This window comes from Meleagris gallopavo, chromosome 6 (assembly GCF_905368555.1).
Source record: "Meleagris gallopavo chromosome 6, MGAL_WU_HG_1.1, whole genome shotgun sequence".
In the NCBI taxonomy this organism is placed as follows: Eukaryota; Metazoa; Chordata; class Aves; order Galliformes; family Phasianidae; genus Meleagris; species Meleagris gallopavo.
The window spans coordinates 41,896,397-41,916,183 of NC_139409.1; the positions used below are offsets into that span (position 1 = coordinate 41,896,397).

The 19,787-nt window shown below is 38.9% G+C and overlaps 1 protein-coding gene across 7 annotated transcripts in view; it reads left to right on the forward strand.

Moving 5' to 3' along the window:
* TMEM108 (transmembrane protein 108) overlaps positions 1–19,787 on the forward strand; it is a 235,736-nt gene that overhangs the window by 144,137 nt on the left and 71,812 nt on the right. For all 7 annotated transcript variants that reach the window (XM_085226471.1, XM_085226475.1, XM_085226476.1 and 4 more), the window contains one exon: positions 10,530–10,611. In XM_085226471.1, coding sequence (XP_085082597.1) covers positions 10,572–10,611 — 40 coding nt within the window. In that variant the 5' untranslated portion in view covers positions 10,530–10,571. The remainder of the gene's footprint in view (positions 1–10,529; positions 10,612–19,787) is intronic.

Consider the following 19,787-nt stretch of genomic DNA (forward strand, 5'->3'; position numbering starts at 1 on the left):
TAGGTTTTGTCTGAGGAAAAACATCACATTTCTGGGCAGTAAATGAGAGTTTTTACTAAGCTATTAAAATAAATTGTGCATCTGTACGTAATCTTACTTGACAATATGACATGTTTTCAGATGCTGCTATTTGAGATTTCCCATATTCTTTTATTTGCATTTCCTTGTGGCTTACCTGCACGTCTGTCTGTGCCAGTGTTCAAGCCCAGTGAAGGAAGGAAAATGAGCTGGTTAGCCAATAGCAGTCTTGCTAGCTGAGTAACACAAAAGGGAAAAAAATAAGACATGTAATGATCAGTGTGCTAAATCCTCTCTAAAGCTCCAGACCTGTCATGTAGAGCTAAATCCCAGACAGTGCCGTTATCAGTGCCAGGTTAGCACTGGAAGTGCCCCTATCTCTCCTTCTCTTTCCTTCACTCCCCCATCCAAAGCCACTGAAGTTAATTCATCATGTTGACACAGAGCAGGGCATTATTATTCAGAGTTGCATAAAAAGTGAATTTACATTGAGCAAAACCAATAAGCTGCACAGCTCTGACATTTAATTTTCCTGTAAACTCTTCCTATTGAACCAGGCAGGGCTACATGCATTTTCAAATAAAATGCAGGGTTTGCACCACAATAACCTTGCATAGATGAAAATGAATAACTTGGAAGTTACCATGAGCCTATTTCCTGCCACCTCCCTCCCAGTTTAAAATTTTTATGGGCTGTATTTTTGCTTGATCCCATGTTAAATTTTCATCAGTTTTATTTTCTCCTCCAGTGTCAAAATGGCATGCAAAATATTCTTCTTTTAGAGCGGCTGCTATTTATGACTGGGTCACTGATTGGTAGTCCCCTATTCTTTCTGAGGCTACTTCTTCCTTTGACATCAAACCCTGGGGGCTGAAGGTTGAGGATAAATAAGCGATGTCCCTTGAACTAGACATAGTCATAATAAACTCTCAGATGTAATGTCAAGTCTGAGCTAGTGTTCTCTTCTACTTTCTGCTGTATGCTGATCAGTTCCCCAGAGCAGAGCAGTCATATTTCAGAGCTCACTTTATCTGCTTTCTCTTCTTACCATATTGAATGTCTGATTATAGGAGAGGTGGTAAATGACTCTGTTAAAAGAAGGTTTAACCAGGGAGACGTAGGTCAAGACATAAGCTTACTTTCCATGGCATATAATTGTGCATCTGCTTTTATGTATCCATCCATCCAAATTTTCCAAAGATTTCTCTATTCTTAGAGCATGAATTATTATAATTTCATACAAGAAGCTACTTCAGGCAGGCTTTGAAATGATAGACATTATTCCAAGATGAATGTGTGCTCTAAAATGGCTGTTCAAAAGAAACCAGCAAACATTTCAGTATTTTATCAGGTTGTGGGACAAAAGGATCTGACAAGACACACACACATCCTCAAAAATGCACCTTTCATGTTTGTTTATTGTACCAATATTATTATTAGAAATTCATTACAGACTGTGCTGTTTTAAATTTATGCTCTGTATTGGTTAAAAAATCAGCAGTACGGGTTACTGTTAAATGTATTAATGCATTTTTGAAACTGAACTGCTAAGAATTAAAAAGGTAGTTATGCTTTCCCACCATGGGTTTGTGGGCTGGTTTTTCTTTTTCAAATATAATCAAATGTTTCTTTCAATTTTAGGTACTTGTATGTGTCTATTATACCCTGTCATTGTGAAATTAGATCCTTGTGCCATACTTATAAATAATGATTAGAAATGGTACAAAACATTCCATGCGAAGCTAGCATGGAAGTATTCTTATTTTTAAATACATACTTTGATGGGAAATTTAATTTTCACAGGAATAAAAAAAAAGAGAGGAAGAGAGAAAATACCATATATATGTTTATTCATTTTTTTCCATTTTCTTTCCTCTTTTGTCAGTGAATGAGCATACTGGTATAAATAAGGGAAAAAGGAAAGAAGCAGAGAATATAGCCACCATTAACCATATACACAGAAAACCTAACACAAACGTTGAATTCAAAATTGCAATTGCTTTTTATTTGTTTATGTATTGTGTGTTTATGTATGTCTTAATTATGTGATCGTGTTTGATTCGAAAGAATACATTGAATATATGTTGGTGGAGCACCAGCACCTGGTTCAAAGCTCTTTATCCTTTCCGAACTTCAGTTTTCAAAAAAACCCTGTTTTTGTGAATTGGATTCACCAGCTGGTGGAATCAGAAAGAGTATTGTATTGGTGTCCTTCAGTGTTGGTTATTTCCTCTGTGCTTTACAGATTTAGACGAGAAGTCTGGTGACAATACAGAATATGTGGGTCGTGGGCTGGGCTCATCTAGACTTATTCTATGTCAGGTCAGCTGGAATTCCCCTAGAGATGGGCCAAAACTTAACTAGTCAATCATGAACTTCTCCCTTTTCTGTATCCTGTAACCCCTCAGTCTTTACAGCGTTTGATGAATGTTTGTAAAAGAGAGGCACCCTGAATAGAAGTTTTCACAGCCAAAGCATAGTACGAGATTTTATAAAAACAGTTATAGGCACTTTCTTGCTGCAATGTCGCTGTAAAGCAGGTAATGGTGCTGCTGAGTTTTGAGCCTCCTTTGTGATGTATTTGTTTAGCTGGATAATAGTATTCCTTGCCAGAGGAATGGATGATCTTGCATTTAGAATGTTAGACTGAGCTGTTTCCATCTGATTTTCTTCGAAGTCATCTACAGCTGATGTAACAGCAGTGCTTTCAGTGCTACGGTACCAGTAGTTTTGAGAGTAAGATGCCTGCTTGCATCTTTAATGCTCAAGCACCTTTCTGATCGTGGCCTAGACATCAGATGTGCAGGGCAGCATGCTCCTCTTTGTTTACAGTTGATGATTTCCTTTCCTGAAAATCTGACCCAATCAACAAATCTCTGTAATACAGCACCTTGTTGTAAAATAGTATCTTCTCTTTTGCACCCTTTTTCCTTTTCCTACTTGAAGTATTTACATTTAATCAAGCAGAATAATGTGAAAGGCCTGATTTTAGCAGCTTCACAAAGGTGTACCCTTTTTCTCCAGTGTTTATTATGGAGCACACACAGCTATTTGTTTGCTTGTTCCCTACATTAAGTCTTTTTTATTGTGTATCCTACACAATAGGAACAAGGGAACAGTTTAACACTGCTGCAGAGAAGTTAACCCCATAACCTTGAGATTCCTGCAGCTGTAGAAAGCTCTTAGTGTGACTCCTTTGTGTTCAAGAAACATTCAGGTGTGGTACTAAGGGACTTGGTTTAGTGGGGTTATAGTGGTGGTAGGTGGATGGTTGCACTGCATGATCTTGAAGGTCTTTTCCAACCATGATGATTCTATGATTCTGTGATTCTAGATGTTGAAATCATCATTTTTAATGTTTCAAAGCTGGAATCAAGGGTAGACCCTCAGATCTCTGAAACTCAACAAACAGAAACAGCCCCGTGTAAAGGATGAGTTAGTCTCAACACAGGCATTTAAACCAGGCCACGGGAGCTGGGCTTTAGGGAAGCCAGGAAGCCGGGATGTGTAAGTAAGATGTCAGCATCCACACTGTGGGCACCGCAAGGCAGGCGAGATGCTGTGGAAGATCCTCCTGGGAAAGTATACCAGCACAAGATCGATCTTGAAATGTAACTGGGTTCTGCTTTTTACCTGTTTCTAGTGAGAAGGAAAAAAAAGGAGCTATATTTTCTTTCTTTTCCTAGAAGTTACAAGATATCTCACAAAGTCGCAGGGGGTTGCTTAGGAGAATCTACTCTGGGGTAGCATTGTGTGCAGAGAAATACTTCTAGCAGGAGAGCTTGCAATGGTTATAAAATTTTCATATCAAAAGGCAGATAGTTTACACTGCTGAGTGCTTCTTAGGCATAGTGCTGCATGAGACTGTTGTGTTTATATGTTGAAATAATATTAAAATATTTTTTGTTGTTTTGGGTCTCATACGATCCATAAAGAAAAAATGAAAGATTACACCACTTAGACTTAAATCCATCATACGTCATTAGGAAAAAAAATTATATCTTTTCAAGAGGACAGTGAGAGGTTCTTTTCACTAAGAGCTATTTTGGTATAACTCTTGACCCAGCTGTTTCACTTTTTTTTTTTTTTTTTTTTTTTTATGTTGCAACATGAAAGCATGAAAGATGCTCCTCCTCCAAACTCAGAGAAGATGGAATCTTTTCCTTCAAACAGTTGGCAAAAATAGCGTGTTTCAAGCTGTTCCGTAAAATTTCAACATCAAGGACTAGTTTCAAATGTCTATTAGTAGCTGGAAAGAAAAAACTATAAGGGAAATATTTTTGTAGCTGGACCTCGACTTACCATTGTTAGCTTTCCAGTGGAAGTAAATGCACAGAGCACATACTTTTATATGCAAGGTTTCCTGAAAGAGACTTGAGTGACTCAGTTATGTGTCCCATTAGCAGATAATAGAGATTTTCATGTAACTCGAGTGGCAGAAGTCATTTCCTGCATCTAGAAAATAGCACTGTGATACTATGACTGGAAAAAAAAAACACCTTTGTAAGCAGTGGAAGTACAGTAGGCATCCAGAAAGCCATCTGTGGAATATTGGTTGTAAAATCAGAGTATCTAACGGCATGCTGTAATTCCTTAAAATGACCTCAGTGTCACAATCTAATGTTAGGTTGTTGCAGAAAATTGGCAATGTCCTCTGGGACTTGATAACAGTAACCAGATGTTTAATCCATTTAGAGCTAATTGACAACAGTGGGAAAGTAGAGTTATGTATGGTGTAAGTGCAATAAAATAAGATCTAACTCGTAAGTAGTGTATGGCTTAAGTAACAGTGTAGGAGAAAATGTTGCAAAGGAACTTCTACTTTATAAATGCTACTGGATCCAATTTCAACCATATGGAATCTTTAGAATTCATGCAAGGGTCTTCTCTCCACTCCTGATGTGTGCTAATGATCAAATTCTAATCATCCTTGTAGCTGCTAAGACAGATTGATTCTTATAAATATGCTAGCTTCTCAGAGCTCCACAGAGATGAGTGTTGGAGGGGAGAGGCTTATTCTTAAACTTCTTAATCTCCAAGTGGGCAGACAGACAGACACATGTCTGTGCACCCATGGGAACAAGAAGCAACCAGAATAATTGCTGGTCAGGCCTCTCTCCCACTGAAGCTACTTTCAAAATTATTTGCTAACAGTAGCTAATGAAGAGCAAAATTAAGAAATTAAGTCCCTCGCATAACTGATGGAGTGTAAAGGACATTCAAGAGCTAGAGTGCTTTGTAGTTCTTTTGATGTCCTTCAGAAGAACTCATGTCAGTTATAATCAGCCTGTAGAGAAGCCCTGTCTGTCACAGCTTTTCCAAAAAGGTCATGGGGCTTGACATTACTAGAGGGCATGCACACTTCAAAGCCAGGAAGTCTCACATCAAATGACTTTTCATTTACACTCTGTTATTTTTCATCTGGGTTGTTGTTTTTTTTTCTGACCCTTTCAGCACTCACCCTTGGCTATTCCAGGGACTGCTCATAATGTGACCACAGATGCCAAGGCACTAGACAGTCGGAGGCAAAAGCAATGTTACCTGCCCTCTTCAGAGTAAGTTCTTCCCTTGGCCATGGTCACCAGGACACAAAGTGTTTTGTGCCTCTATTTTTGTTGCAAGGAATACAAAGCCTCTTCTGCCTCTCCCTTTCATTGACATGTACCAGCTTTGACACGTGGATAAAGGAAGTTGATAAAGATAAGCGAATTAACTGCTGATGTGCTCCTCTCACCACGCTAATGACAGTAGCTTGTAAGAGATCATCTAGCCCAGGACTTCTCTGTGTTCATGGAGGGAGCTGGAGGATGCAGCCATTTGAACTACTGTTAGACAGCAGAGGGAGAACTGGTATTTCAAAAGTTAATGGTGAAGTAGGGAAACTGGGGATGAGGGAACAGTTGCTGTCAGATTTTCTTCTGTATAAACACTGCTTCCTCTGTGTATTTTTCATGATAGTGATTATTTCAGCTTCTACATGACTAATCCTTATTCATGTATGACAGGTCTACGCAATGTCAACAAGGCTGATTTTGTGCAGCTGAGGTATCCTGAGGGTAGATATGACTCTTTGGAGTCTTAGGAAAGCAAAGGGTATGCACCTTTGAGGATAACTGTGGAAGAAGACATGATTTGTTCTTTACTCTGCAAAAAGGAATCCATTCCAGAGAGTGCTAAAGATCTAAGTATAGAGGGAACATAAATATCAAAGTAACCACACTCAGAATGTTATGAAGAAAGATGGTAACTATGGTTTGCGTGTTCCAAGCTAAGAGAAATAAATCACACTGGACAATATGGCACATGCTGAACAAGAACATAGAATTCTCGCTCGAAGGAATCTTAGTGCTGCAAGTTAATCATCCTTCTATTAGCATCCCCTGAAGGTTTTGGGGATATCAATTTTGCAAAATAACAGCTGGACTGTAGAAATAGGCCACTGAATTAAGAAGCAAATCACACAAACATGAAAACACAAAGCTCTATATCAGCCTTGTGTAGTCGAGAAAAGAACACCTGCTTCCTGTTAAGAGGCATGCTTGAATACTCAGAGTGGCTAATGAGGGGGAAGCAGTGAGTGAAGATCTTGGTGTTAGAATTAAAGCTGTGTCAAGCTTACAATATTGAGTGAACTTGTGTGGTTTCCCATTGGTTGTGAAAGTCCACCTCATAATCAGGATCATAGGCTTTGCCAGGCTGTTGCGATTTCAGCATGTGATGCAACAAGAACACTTCAACTAAGCAGTGAGGTGGAGAAATTAGTTTTTCCTTTTTGCTGGGAGACATCTGATCACCATTCAAGTACCCTTTCCAAGAGGCAGTTAATTCATGAGGAAATCACACCTCTGTGAGTTTTAAGTAAAGAGCCATTGCTATCTTGTAAAACCCCATAGGACAATACTAAAAGTGTCAAGGCTGAGTTTCGTTGATGGAGGATTCATCAACAATAATTGGAAATGAGGTACTCTGAGTGTGTCTTGTTTTTCTCTTTTATTTTCTGCAGAACCAGGAATAGTTCAGCTGAAAATTGTCAGTGATGCAGCTTTTTCTTCTTTCCAGAACAATCCATAATGTAGAAAAGACAGCCAGAAAAACGAAACAAGTTTGTGTGCTTCATGGGATGTAACTGCTGTGTCTTTCACCTTTCACCTTTCTCCTCTTTCCATTACAATTTTTTCAGTATTTCCTAGTCTTCAGAGGAGAGCCATTGAGTCTTAACAGTAATTGGGAATACATCCGTGTATTTAGAGACCTAACTATGAACCTAGGAAAAGAAGCTTATCTTCAAAGTTGAGTTCTAATTTTTTTTCTAAGTCTTAATCAAAGATCCAACCTATTTGTAACAGATAACTCCTTCAAATACTGCAAATGGCTCATCAAATATTGAAGCACAATATGTTTTAAAAGTATTATTTTGGTGAAGAGTACTCCTGAGAAAACTAAGGGAGAGTTAAAGAATAAAGTGGAGATAAAATGGGTACAAACTCATATACTCAGAATACATGTTGGATTATTAAAGCTTAATGCATGCTTTGAAATGTATTTTTTGCCTTTACCATTTTTGTTTCTGCTCACAGTTTGTGCATTTTTCCCTTGTTAGTTACAGTTGGCTTATATAAAACAGGTGGCAATACTCTGGTTTTACATTAATCAGCTCAAGGTCAGGAACTATGTGCCCACATTTTCCATTCACGTATGCAAAATTCCACTAATCTCTCTTAGTGCCTAAAACTGCACTCAGTTGCTTTAGAGAGTCTGGGTTGGTGAGCCAGAGCCCCTTCAGCTACCATTCAGTATGTAATGTCTCTTGTCTAAGATAGATCATAGAATCACAGAATGGTTTGTGTTGGAAGGGAGATTTTCCATTATTTAACTATGATTGGAATTTGCAGAAATGGATATTAGCATTGAAACTGTGGTAACTTCAGAAGCTATATATAATATGTATATGTTTGTTTTCTAGTAATAATTCTGCTCTTACTTGCTATCTCAGGTGGAAAACTGGCAGGTGAAATTCAGTGCTGCTAATTGCAAAGTTGCATACACAGGTAAACTTGAGGAAGGGCTCCAGATTAGCTAGAACCACTCACAGATTTGTATCAGGCAGCTCTTTAAAACTAGTGTAAAGCTCACTAGCAGTTGTAAATGAAATAGAACCTAGATGGAGTTGGGAATGGAGAAGAAAGAGGCAACATTACTGTGCAATGTGAAAATCTATTGCACACTCACAAATCGGTGACTACGTGAAGTTTTATTGTCTTCTCTTCAGATCAGAATTAGAAGAGGGACGAACACTCAAGGTACAACAATGTTTATCAAGCATAGAGTGCTTCTTTTGGGCAGGGGAAATGAAACAGACTCCAGTTCCTCACTCTGAAACAAGATGCCAAGTCTCCTGGTCTTACATCAGCTGGTGATTCAGGCTTGCAATGTGAGGTTCATCAGCCTGAACCTTGTGCAGTGTTACTGGATGCAAGCAGATTCTGTCTTTGGAAAACCATCACTGATATGATTTGGCTTCCAAACATACACAAATAAGCCTTATTAAATTTCTCTTAACTTACAGTATCTGTCAGATAAATCCTTGTTCTGCATGCATCTCCTTTACGCAAGAAATGAGGTATTCAAAATTATAGAAAGTTTGTTTGCTCTGTTTTCAACACATTTACATTTAAACCGTAAGTGATGCTCAGAACCTTGAAGCATTTGGCTTATACAAATTTACCGAGTTCTCTAAGTAGAATTTTGTGGCCATATAGTCAAGAAGATACTAACAGAAGACACTAGAAGTACACTGTGAAAGTTATTGAGTGCTAGTCTTTGTTTCTTTCCCCATATGCACACTACTTCCTACATCTTAGAATGGGGTAAATTACCCTGAGAGTCCTATCTAAATAAATAAATATTCAGCAGCATACCATTTATTTTAACCACAATGCCAGAATTTATAAGCAAAATGCTTTTAAACACCATGGGTAGCATTAACATGGAGATAGAAGGGAAACGTGAATAAATTATAATTCGCAGCCCAAAACATCACATTGCAGTTGCCTAGCTCAAAAAGTCTGTTTAGCATACTTTCGCCATTAAGATATTAATAAACATATATGCAGAGAATCCACTGACAGTGTAGATTCCGTATTCCCAGGTGCTCTGATTTTAAGTATATGTCAGAAGAAGTTTTACAAGCACTGAACAATCTTGAGTTATGTAAATAAAATTTTGTTAAAGAAGAAGAATTTGAAATTGCAACCCTAAATCCACAGACTTTTTGCATATTTTGAAATGTGTTGTAGTAAACAATATGGCATAAAGACTATTAGTTTTTACTCTGTCTGCCTTTCTGTTAGGTAAATCTTAAGGGGAATAACAGGAGTCCCTCGGCAAGTTTTTGTGATCAAACATCATTATGAGTCTAACTCTGTTTAAAAAATAGTAAATCAATTCACAATTCACAAATAATTGCTTTTACTTAGGAGAAAACACCTTAAAACATTGAAATTTCTGTGAGTTCCTGCAATGTTTTAAGGTCTCTTTTTAAATGGAAATGTGAGCATGGCAGAATCTGAGAACATTGTGCTTGTGTACCTAAAAATTGCTGTGTCTAATAACATAATACCAAGCATCTTTTGTTACAGAACAGGCAGAAAAAGTGACAATCCTTATAAGGCTTCCACCCAAATGTCAAACACAATTCTGTTTTCACAAACTTGTCAGCATTTGTTCAATTCCAATGTGTTATTTATTGGTTTGACTTCTTTATCTTTTCTTCAAGACTGCATTTGTAATAAGTTTTGAAAGATTTTCATGAGGACATGTTAAAATGACTCAGGAATGTTCCAAGTAGTTTGGAAGAAGAAATGATGCTGAACTGGGAGCTAGAGGATAGCACATTCTATTTAACATGCACAAGAGGAGTTTTAAGAGGATGATCTCGGTGTCCTGTCTTTCAAAGTTGGTTATGAATCTTCAACAAATGCTCTTTTATAGAATGGAGAGCTTAAATACTGTGTTGTCTTTGGGACCTGAGTGAGACGTTACTCACAACAGTGTTTTGGGACTATGTTGGCTTTTCACTTCTGATTTATGCATTTCTGATTTTCCTCTCAATGTGAATGATTAATGTCAGTTGACTGGGGCTTATTTTTTATGATGTTTTTTTGAACTGAGGTGAAAAATTTCAAAATATTGTCTGAGGACTTCTTGAGTGATTCTGAGATGGTTGGGTAACATTTTACCAAGTCGTAGGCACTGCACAGAACTGACTGTTGGTGTACAGATTTTTTATATCTTGAGATTTTTTTCCCTTCTTTGTCTGTGGCAATACCCTTCACTGCCAAGCTGTTAGAAAGCGTGGCTAAAAAGACTGAAGCACAGTTAGGCAATTTCCTTTTGCTAATCAATACAATTTTCCTGTGAAGCTTCATCTGACTTTGTAATCAACAGGTGTAACATTAAAGCACGAGTCTTGTACCAAATGACAGATCTTTTTCTCTTGTTTTCCTTGATAGAATCATGAATAAACTGGCAGACCAGCAGGACCACATGATACCATGAAGAGAAGCTTACAGGTCCTCTATTGCCAACTGTTTAGTAAGTAAATATATATATTTATTTATAAGAAACCAATCATTCAGATTTTTAAATAAGAAAGTATTATTTATGGCGCACACAATTCAGAAAGGTACATTACATGTGCCTTGTATCTGAAGGAACCATCAGGAAGTTAAATTTTCTTGTTTACTGAGATATTTGGAGATGTATTAAAGAAGAAATTGTAGTGGCAGGTGATTTTGCAGAGTGTATTACAAAGGTAAGTGCGATCTGCTATGCCTTGAGACTGTGAACACTCTCAGAAGAATGAGAAGTAGAAGCACAGGATGGTGATTGGAAGAATAATGTGGCAACCTTGTTGTAATCGTAGCTTTTATATAGTTCTCTATGGAAAAATGGGGTTCATCTGACCAAGCATCTGGTGGTGATCTTTCAAAGAGATCTAAGAGTGAGAGAATGGAGCCCTGGACTCATAGCCGTAAATGCTGTGTCAGTTCCTGAGATGACTTGTTTTTCTGATTTTTAGAAGAGTTCACGTAGCATGAAGGTCCAATGAAAATACTTTAAACGAGATGACATTTATATTGTGCAGATAAAGGCTGTCTCTCCTATCCACAGGCAATAGCATTTTGTTCAAAATTTTAGAGGATAAATAAAGTGAGAAAAGACAAAATGTAAGTGTAATCATTTCATCAGTATGCTTTGCGAAGGAAATTGCTACTTTACAGGAAAAATTGTAAACAGTTTTTTTTATGCTGTCTTTTCAGTTCAGCAGAACTTCTGAGTTCAATGTACGTCTCTTATTAACATTCTTTATGGATTTCTCTTATTCTGTTCCAAGCAAAACAGACACCAGAAAAACATGTTTTGAATATATAGGATGAACAATGCAAGAAATACTGCTTTTATGGCTATGCATGACAATCTAACAGGTAGACTTTTTTTGTAGACTTTTATAGGAACGCAGTTAATGTCATATATTTGTTTTAGTCACTGCTATTAGGGTATGAAGTGAGAGAATCGTTTTGCTAGTTTGGCTTCTTTTGCAGTTCTAATCCTGTGATGTAGGAGATAATCAGTTGTTTTCATGACGTTGAAAGGGAGACTCCAGAGATACACCCAAGATCATTCTGCTCTAATAAACATACTCCATATTAAACCTGTTGTAGTATTGGGTCTTTCTGAGATTGCTTGCCTTTGGGATTTTTTAATATCATGCTGCCCTGTTTGATGGCATTGCCCATTGCTATCCCTGCTGCTTTAAACTATATTTTCAGGGTAATAAATTGAAGATATTGTCATAAAACTGAGGAATGCTTAGAATGAAGAGGGAAAGACTGAACAAACTAAATATAAATGATTTTGATCATGATACTGTGAACTCCGTGACTTAATTTGAAATGATGGATTATTTCTATTGATAGATAAACAATGCATTTTTTCTCTGAGTGCAGCAAAGATGTGTGCTAAGTGTAGCTGTCATAAACAGATGTAACAGCTATAGCTCTGTAGCCTATATTTTAGGCATTTGGAATGAGTTTCCTGTCTGTCTGATTCGTTTATTTGTTAGTTGGCTGATTTGTAAGAAGCCTGTGGCAAACTCCACCAAGTTGATTAAATCTTATTAAATTGGGTTTTTTCTCTTAGCTGCCCTGTAGGTGTGTGATTTAAGCTAAGTTTTTCCCCAGTTACACCACAATACTTAAAAACAATCTCATGGGTGTTCATTTTGCAGCAAAAGAAATATTTCCTGAAACGTGTATTTATGCTAAATGAATCACCTGCAGCGTGGTCTTATCTATTTTATTGCACAAAAGAGGGAAAGATTGGTATTACTGCATTACTATGCAGAAGTGGAAAAAAAAAACGCCTTTGAAAAAGGGTCAAAAGATCATATTTTACCTTGGCCTAATATACTGATGTCCTGTGCCTTCCTTCTTCACCTCCAACTACAGCAAGTGGGTCTGTGATGCTGACTCTCTGATACTGTGTTTTCATTTTGTCTGGAATGGTGTGAGCAACTAACTGAGACGTAGGCTTATAAGGAGACATGCATGATGCATGTATTCTTACACATCAGAAACTGGGACGGCTTGAATAAAGTGTTGGTGGGTTTTGTACAAACAGTGATCAGCTGCAGAGGCAAAAGCGAGTTGTGTGGGAAGAAGTAGTTTCCTCCCCAAACTAGTGCAATGCTATGAGACTTGCCACATGTGTGTTGAGTCCCAGCTGTGCCACTGGGCGAGTAGTGGCTATGCCCTTCTGTGTATTCATTTCCACCTGTGTTCATTTGTACTGTATTCAGCTGTGAGACAGTGGGACCTTCGTATGCATCAGGACTGTTAGGCCTTGGGGCTCAAAGAGAAGATTTACTTGATTTATAGACCAGTAGGAGATCTTAGCTGTATTTTTTTTAAATCAGGCCCATATGTAAATAAAATTTGAAGACACTAAATGTAGCATCCATCCTTTTAGTGTATTCTGGATGAGTTATGCAATCAGTCTACTGCCATTCATATTCCCCTGCTGCGCTTTCCAAAAAGAGCATATTCTATCCATTTAATGCTGATCAAGAATAGTATGTGAAAATGGCACTAGCAGCAGCTGCTCTTTTGAATATGGTTATGGCTGGCTTGAATCTGATCCCAGTTGTCAAGGGATAGACTTTGTGAAAATGGCAGCGCTGCATTTGGCCCAGGACAGGGGCTCTGGGCAATGCTGCTTTACCTCTCGTCATTCATTATTTATGAATCAGTAATTAAACATGTGATAGAACTTGAAGGAAGTGTTGCTTTCAAACTGTATCTTCAAAGATACTATTTAATCTGAAATCTCTGAGATATTTAAAAATAAATAAATAAATAAATAAAAAGATGAAACCAAAAATTTTGGAAGAGGTTTCTTAGTGAGAGCTCTTTGAAGTCAGTAGCTAGATTGAGTTGATGAGGACCAATTAAAGCAAAACATGTGTCCACAATTTGCTGCCATTTGTTCTAGGCACATCTTTATGGATGAAGTTGGTTGCCTCTATAATGATGAAGATGCAAATGCCTTTCCCATGAGGCTGAGCGATCTCCATTTTTTATAAAGACCTAATGTGATGATTTAAGCCCTACAGCATGAGCCACAATATGTCTGCATTTTCTGTAATAAAACATGCACATTATAATTTACCACGCATGCACGTTCACGGAGAGGATCCAAGTTGCATATAAACTAGGGAAAATGTGGAGGAAGGTAACTGGTAAAGCCCCTGGCACACACACTGCGTGAGACTTTCTTCTTCAGACATTCGTTTTCCCGAGAAATGGAAGGGCTTTTATTTTCTATTTACTTACAGCACCAACGTCTGTATGAGGACCTGTCACCATAGCATCTGGAAATAAATGCCAGCCTGAGTGTTTCTTCATGCCATTATCACTTTGAGCGTTCCCAAGCATCACTCTTTCATCACCGAGGCCTGGCACAGTGCCCAGCAATATCAATAGAGAGAGCCGCCTGCGTGCAGACTCACAACTCTCGGTAGCAGGCTGAGCAAAAATGGCAGTGAGTGGCTGTGCCTTGTAACACAGGCTGTCACAAACCCTGCATCACTTTGCTGTAGATGCAGCTTGCCTTCCTCCCTCGTACCCGGCAGCCTGGCTGCCGTTCTGTTAAATCTCTTGCAGGGAAGTTCACCCCGCAGGAAGGGTTTGCACAGAGGCTGACTCCAGTCCAAGGACACTGATATTTGAGAAGCTATGTGAGTGTGTCAAATTCATGTGGAAACCAACACCCAGTTCACCGTGCCTCCTGAGAGGTGCTGGGCACTATTGTTCCCCAGTGACTGTTGCCTCTTATAGGAGCCAAGAGCATCACTCCTGTTCTATTGCTGAGCAGTGTCTGCGAATAACTGCGTGGCTTTAATAAGATGGCACACACTAATGCTTGTAAGCAAGTGGGGAGGCATGGTAACAGCACAAAAAAAGACTATGGCCAGAAGCCGGGGAATAACCTTTCTATGCCTATAGTAGAGAAGGCATGAAGAAGTGGATTTATAAAGCAGCAGGGAGCTTATCATCAGGCCAAAGTGCTGCAGCAGGTAGGACACTGAGGGGCTGGAGCAGGTTGATCAGGAGGGTGTTAGAGGCTCTGCTGACAAAGCACCTAATGGAAAAACACATCTCTCAGGGGAGACAGGGGTTATCTAGATGATTTGAAAAGCTCCCATCATCCTCTGACCCTGTGACGATGTGGATATTCTAGGTAGTGTCCTCAGTGTAAATGAGCCTGCTTGCTTCGGCAGAGCTCTCTCAGTTTGCACAAGCCATGTATAATTAATCCGTGTGATAGGAACATATGGCTGACGTATGCTTAAAGATACCAGGGATCACTTGATGCAGACTGGGAGAGAATCTCTTTCTATCATTCATGGGGATTTGTAGAGAGAAAAGAAAATAGCATTTTGTAGTGCGCTGCTAGACTGGTTGGTGATAGCTTAAGCAAAGAGAGCAGCGGGGGAGTGGTTATCTAGCAAGAGAGTCCATCTGTTTTGCTTAAAAATTAGAAAGGTAAACAGCCTCTGGGTATGCAGTGTTTTGTGTACAAAGCTTTTTGGGATGCTCACTGGGTTGCAGGATTTCTATCTGTGAGTCACATGGCTTGGTAACAGGCTGCCCATCGGGCAGCACACAGCAAGCAGTACATCTACACGTTCTTTTCCCACTGTTCAGTTAAAGGTTGTTGCTTCTGTTCCTTAACAAAACTTTGCCTTCTTGAAAGAAGCTGCTGCTTTCCATTTCCTTTCTGAAATCCTTTCCTGGTAAACAGACCTTTTAAAGAGATCTTTAAAGGCAAACTAACACGCCTTATAAAAGAAAGTAAATTGAATATATGCCTTTTTATCAGATGTAGCCACCTGCACCCTTAATGTGCCCCTTGGTGGGATTTCAGCTACACACACAAGAGGCAGCATGTCCCTGCTCACAGTCATAAGCACAGCTCTCTGAATCAGATGACTCCTGTGATTCTAAACCTGAGATTGTTCCCAAGAACAATCTGCAATGTTTATTTTAAATTTGCTGGTTCCATTAACTGTCTTGTTCCTTAAATACGTAACATTTGGGTCACATTTCACAGAGCACACAAACTCATTGAAGAGTCTGAGGCACATGTATGAGGGTGGAGGGATGTTCTGCTGAGAGCAGGTACAGATTTAGGAAAATGGGCTCTCCTGAGCAACTGACACATTGTGAAAACTTCTCCACTGCTCTTGCAAATTTGGTGAGACATGGATCATAGAATCATTAAGGTTGGAAAGGACCAGTAAGATCACCAAGTCCAACCATCAGTTGATCACAAGGCCGGGGCTGTAGAATTTCAGATCATGGCTTGAGTCCTTCGCACTGAATTTGGGATAAAAAGCCAACAGACAGTTACTATGTTTGCTCACTCTATTGGCAGACAAGGAATTCATGCTTTTGCACATATCATTTGATAGTCTGATTATGTTCTTGGCATTAAGTACCTTCATTTATATGCTTATACTGGCACTGCTTGTGTTAGAACCCTGTAGATTTTTGAAAGTTAATGAGAACACACGTAAATTCCCAGTGTTTGTATGCGTCAAGCATGCATGTTGGTTTATAGTAACAGTGTCCATGACCATTATGTTCAAAGACCACCAGATATTAAATGCATATGCATAATGTGGTTGTTTATCCAAACTGTGAAAGGCTGCAAGGATTTGGTTTTAAAATTCCTTTCACTCTTGTTAAAGAAATTATTTGGTAGATCAAAATCCGTAATATTCTTTACATCCTTTGTTGTGAATTATTTGTGTTTTGGACCTGGAGCTATCTGCATTATAACACAATGTATCTGTCTAAGCTTCTGTTTTAGATTCATTATTGTTTGCCTGAAGCCTGCAGAGAAGCTTTAAAGGGAGAGTGAATAGACAGGAGTACAAATTTGACTTTTCCCTTTTTTCCCTTTCAAAATTCTGTTCATCTGTCTCTGAGAGAAATGAAATTTCAGGGACAAAGACTTAGCAGCTGTGAAACTTTGTGCGTGTCCCTGAGATTCAGCATCAAGTCAGTGGGGAAAGAAATGTTACTGATATGCAGAGAGCTGCCTAGTGACCATGAAATACTGGTCCTACTGAGTTCAGTGGCAAAACTCCCTCTGACTTCAGCAGGGTTGGCATTTTATTCCTGGATTCCGTGTCACCAGCTTAATGTTGCATTATAAACCAGAAATATCCTGTCAGACACCTCCTTCCACAAAGCCTTCTTTTCTTGCTGTCTGTCTAGGAGACATTGGTATGTTTTTGACAACATTGCAATCAAGCTGTAATGTGGCAAATGCAGTTGAATATGTAAATAGTGCTCTTAGCACCGGGCAGGCTACTCCTACAGCAGCACAAGCCATACGCTTGTATCTCTGTTGGGCTGTGCTCCAATAATTTGACATACAAAAATTTGTATGGTAGCACACACACTGCTGTCTAATGTCCATGAGTAATCCAGTGCTTGTGACAGTGTTCCTGCAGGAAGGATGGAAAAATGACTAACTGTTAGGTATTTAATAAACATTGCTATCTGATATTCCCCTACGTGTGAACTGCCATGCACATGGACATGTATTACTGACATCAGGAATACTGTGATATTTATACCCCTGTGTTTAGAAATGCTGTGTTAGAAATGGCTTTGCCTTTTTGCAGTGCTTTCAGATGCTTCCCCTTCTATCCACCCCTTGGCACTTTTTGAACAAGGAAGTTCTAACTCTGGAGATGATGCTAGTTTTGATCACTTATGGACACCGATGGTAGCTTATTGCAAGCTGTGTAAATAATTTAGAAGAAATACATATAAAACCAAAATCCAAAGAACATAGCATCATGTAATGGGCATTATCCTTGCCCCATTTCTAAGTACCATATATGCAAATGTCCTATTCAATTCTATGGTAGATCTCCAAAGAACTTGAGCCCATGTCCTGGTCTAGAGGGAGGTGTCCCTGCCTATAGTAGGGACAGTGGAACTAGATGATCTTAAACATCCCTTCCAACCCAAACCATTCTGTATTTCTATAATTCTATTTCAAAATTTAAGCACATTCAACTCATTGAAAGACTTCAAAATTCCCCCTGAAAAAAAAAAAAAAAAAAAAAAAAAGCTTGCAGGAATATCATCTAAGTTAGCCTTAAAGCCACTTGATCCTCAAAGCAGCCAATGTGGCTGGTCTGTGTTTTCATGAGAGACATCTGCAAAACTTCTCTGACAAATCAAGATCTATACATAACTGGTATTAATGTGTTTTTTCATGTGCATTATCACCGTAAACTACATATATCCTCCAAAGTCTGAAATTTCAGGGGCGGGATTTGCTCTTAAGATCAGGGAAAAGCACAGAGCACCGTTTCACATGGCCCTGGAGCCCCACGTTATTCTTGGAAAAAATCAAATATTTGTTATATGTCTCACAAAAGGTATTTGAAAAGTAACCTTGGAAAGAAAAATACTGTTTTGTAGTGGAAATACTAAGTCATGGCTTGAACCAGTGACTGAGCACCTGGTAGGAAGGCAGAGTCAACCCAGGGGAGCTCAGGTGCAAGAACCTGGGTGATGGGAAGAGATGGAGCCAGGATCCACCCCTTCTCAGACCTCATTTAAGGGTTGGCAGTAGAGGTGAGGGTAGCTCATCTGAAGGTTCCTGTGTACCTGAGGATCTTACAGGCCTTCTAAAGGTAAGTAGTTTCTTTCTCTTATTTTTGTTTCTATTGCTATCTTGTCTAAGCTGACTTCTTACTTACTGTAGCCTGAGACTTTGCTGTTTTGCATCTGGTTATGCTTTCTGTTGCCTTACAGCTTCTTAAAGTAACCTAAAGCTGCTTCTCTGTTAGGTTCCAAAAAGTTCTGGAATTTGAGATAAAATGTATAGCACTTCACCTCCCTTTATCTAGAGAAGGCAAGAGAACTGCATCCGGAGGCCATGTTTCCTGGTGTTGGAGGTACCTGGTGCACGTGTTGTTTGTTGAGGCAATGGATGTGTGCCTGGTGCCAGTGCTGAGGGGAAAATCCCCCAGCACAGCCCCAGTTTTTGAAGGAACTGCACTGTATGATTCCTCTAGCTTTGCCATGGCTGAGCTTTTTTTTTTTTTTCTGTGCTGTGATGATTAGAAGGGTTCTCCAAGCTACTTTTTTCACCTGAAGTGGGGTTCCTCTTGTATCCACTCATAAGGGCAAGATTCTGGAGCCAGGTTTGCCAAATCAGCAAATGCGTAATAACTCAGCAGAGCAATCAGTGAGTTTTGCTGAGTACCTAAGCAGGTTAATCATTTGTTAATCTGCTTGTTATCCTAATGATAGTTAAGTGTGAAACTTCTGCAGATGCATTTAGAAATGCAGTAGATGTGTTACTGTGTTATGGAGCACCAAGATACTTTGGAAAATCTGATCCCTTTTCTTCTAATGTAAGAGAGTAGATCTTGTTTTGAAGCTGTGTAATACTGTTCAGAACTTGACATGCCTTATTACTTCAGACTTGATAAATAATAATTGGGGTTTTGCAAAAGCCAAGATTTAGAAAGGAAAGAAAAAGAGACACTGAATCAAGTGCTCATATGCAGTTCATTGTAGTGGTAATGAATACTTCTTGCTTGGTATTTTTTAAAGGCCACAGCACTGTGCAGACATTAATTAATTTAGATTCCAGTAAAAATATGAAATCAAGTCTCCAGTTTGAAATGTTATAGCTAATGATTTGATATGCGTCATGCTCTAAAGAAAGGACAGGACGCTTTCTCTTATGTTCCCATGTGCATTTGGTACTCAAAAGCTGCTCTTGGCTGTTCACGCTGCCATGCAGCTTGCCATGGTCAGAGCAGCTTTTACGAGACATTGCTTGCTAATTCTGCTATAGCACAAACTCCAGCTTTTCAGATAAGAAGGGTAAAGTGTCTTTTTTGTATCCTGTCAATAAAGAGGTCATCAGGGAAGGAAGCAACTGTGGGGCCTGGTGAGGCAACTGTGTATTCTTGTTGCAGATAAGTTTATTTTATATACTAAAACATTCATGATTTATTGAGAGCATATTCTGTATTTCTTGTGCATTTATTCTTACTTTGTATTGATGGTGCATGTAGATACCTTTCAAGCAACTGCCATCATCCAGTCTTGTCAGAGGCAAAAGCATGCTCTGCATAGAAAGCAAAAGTATTGCTTAGGTGGAGG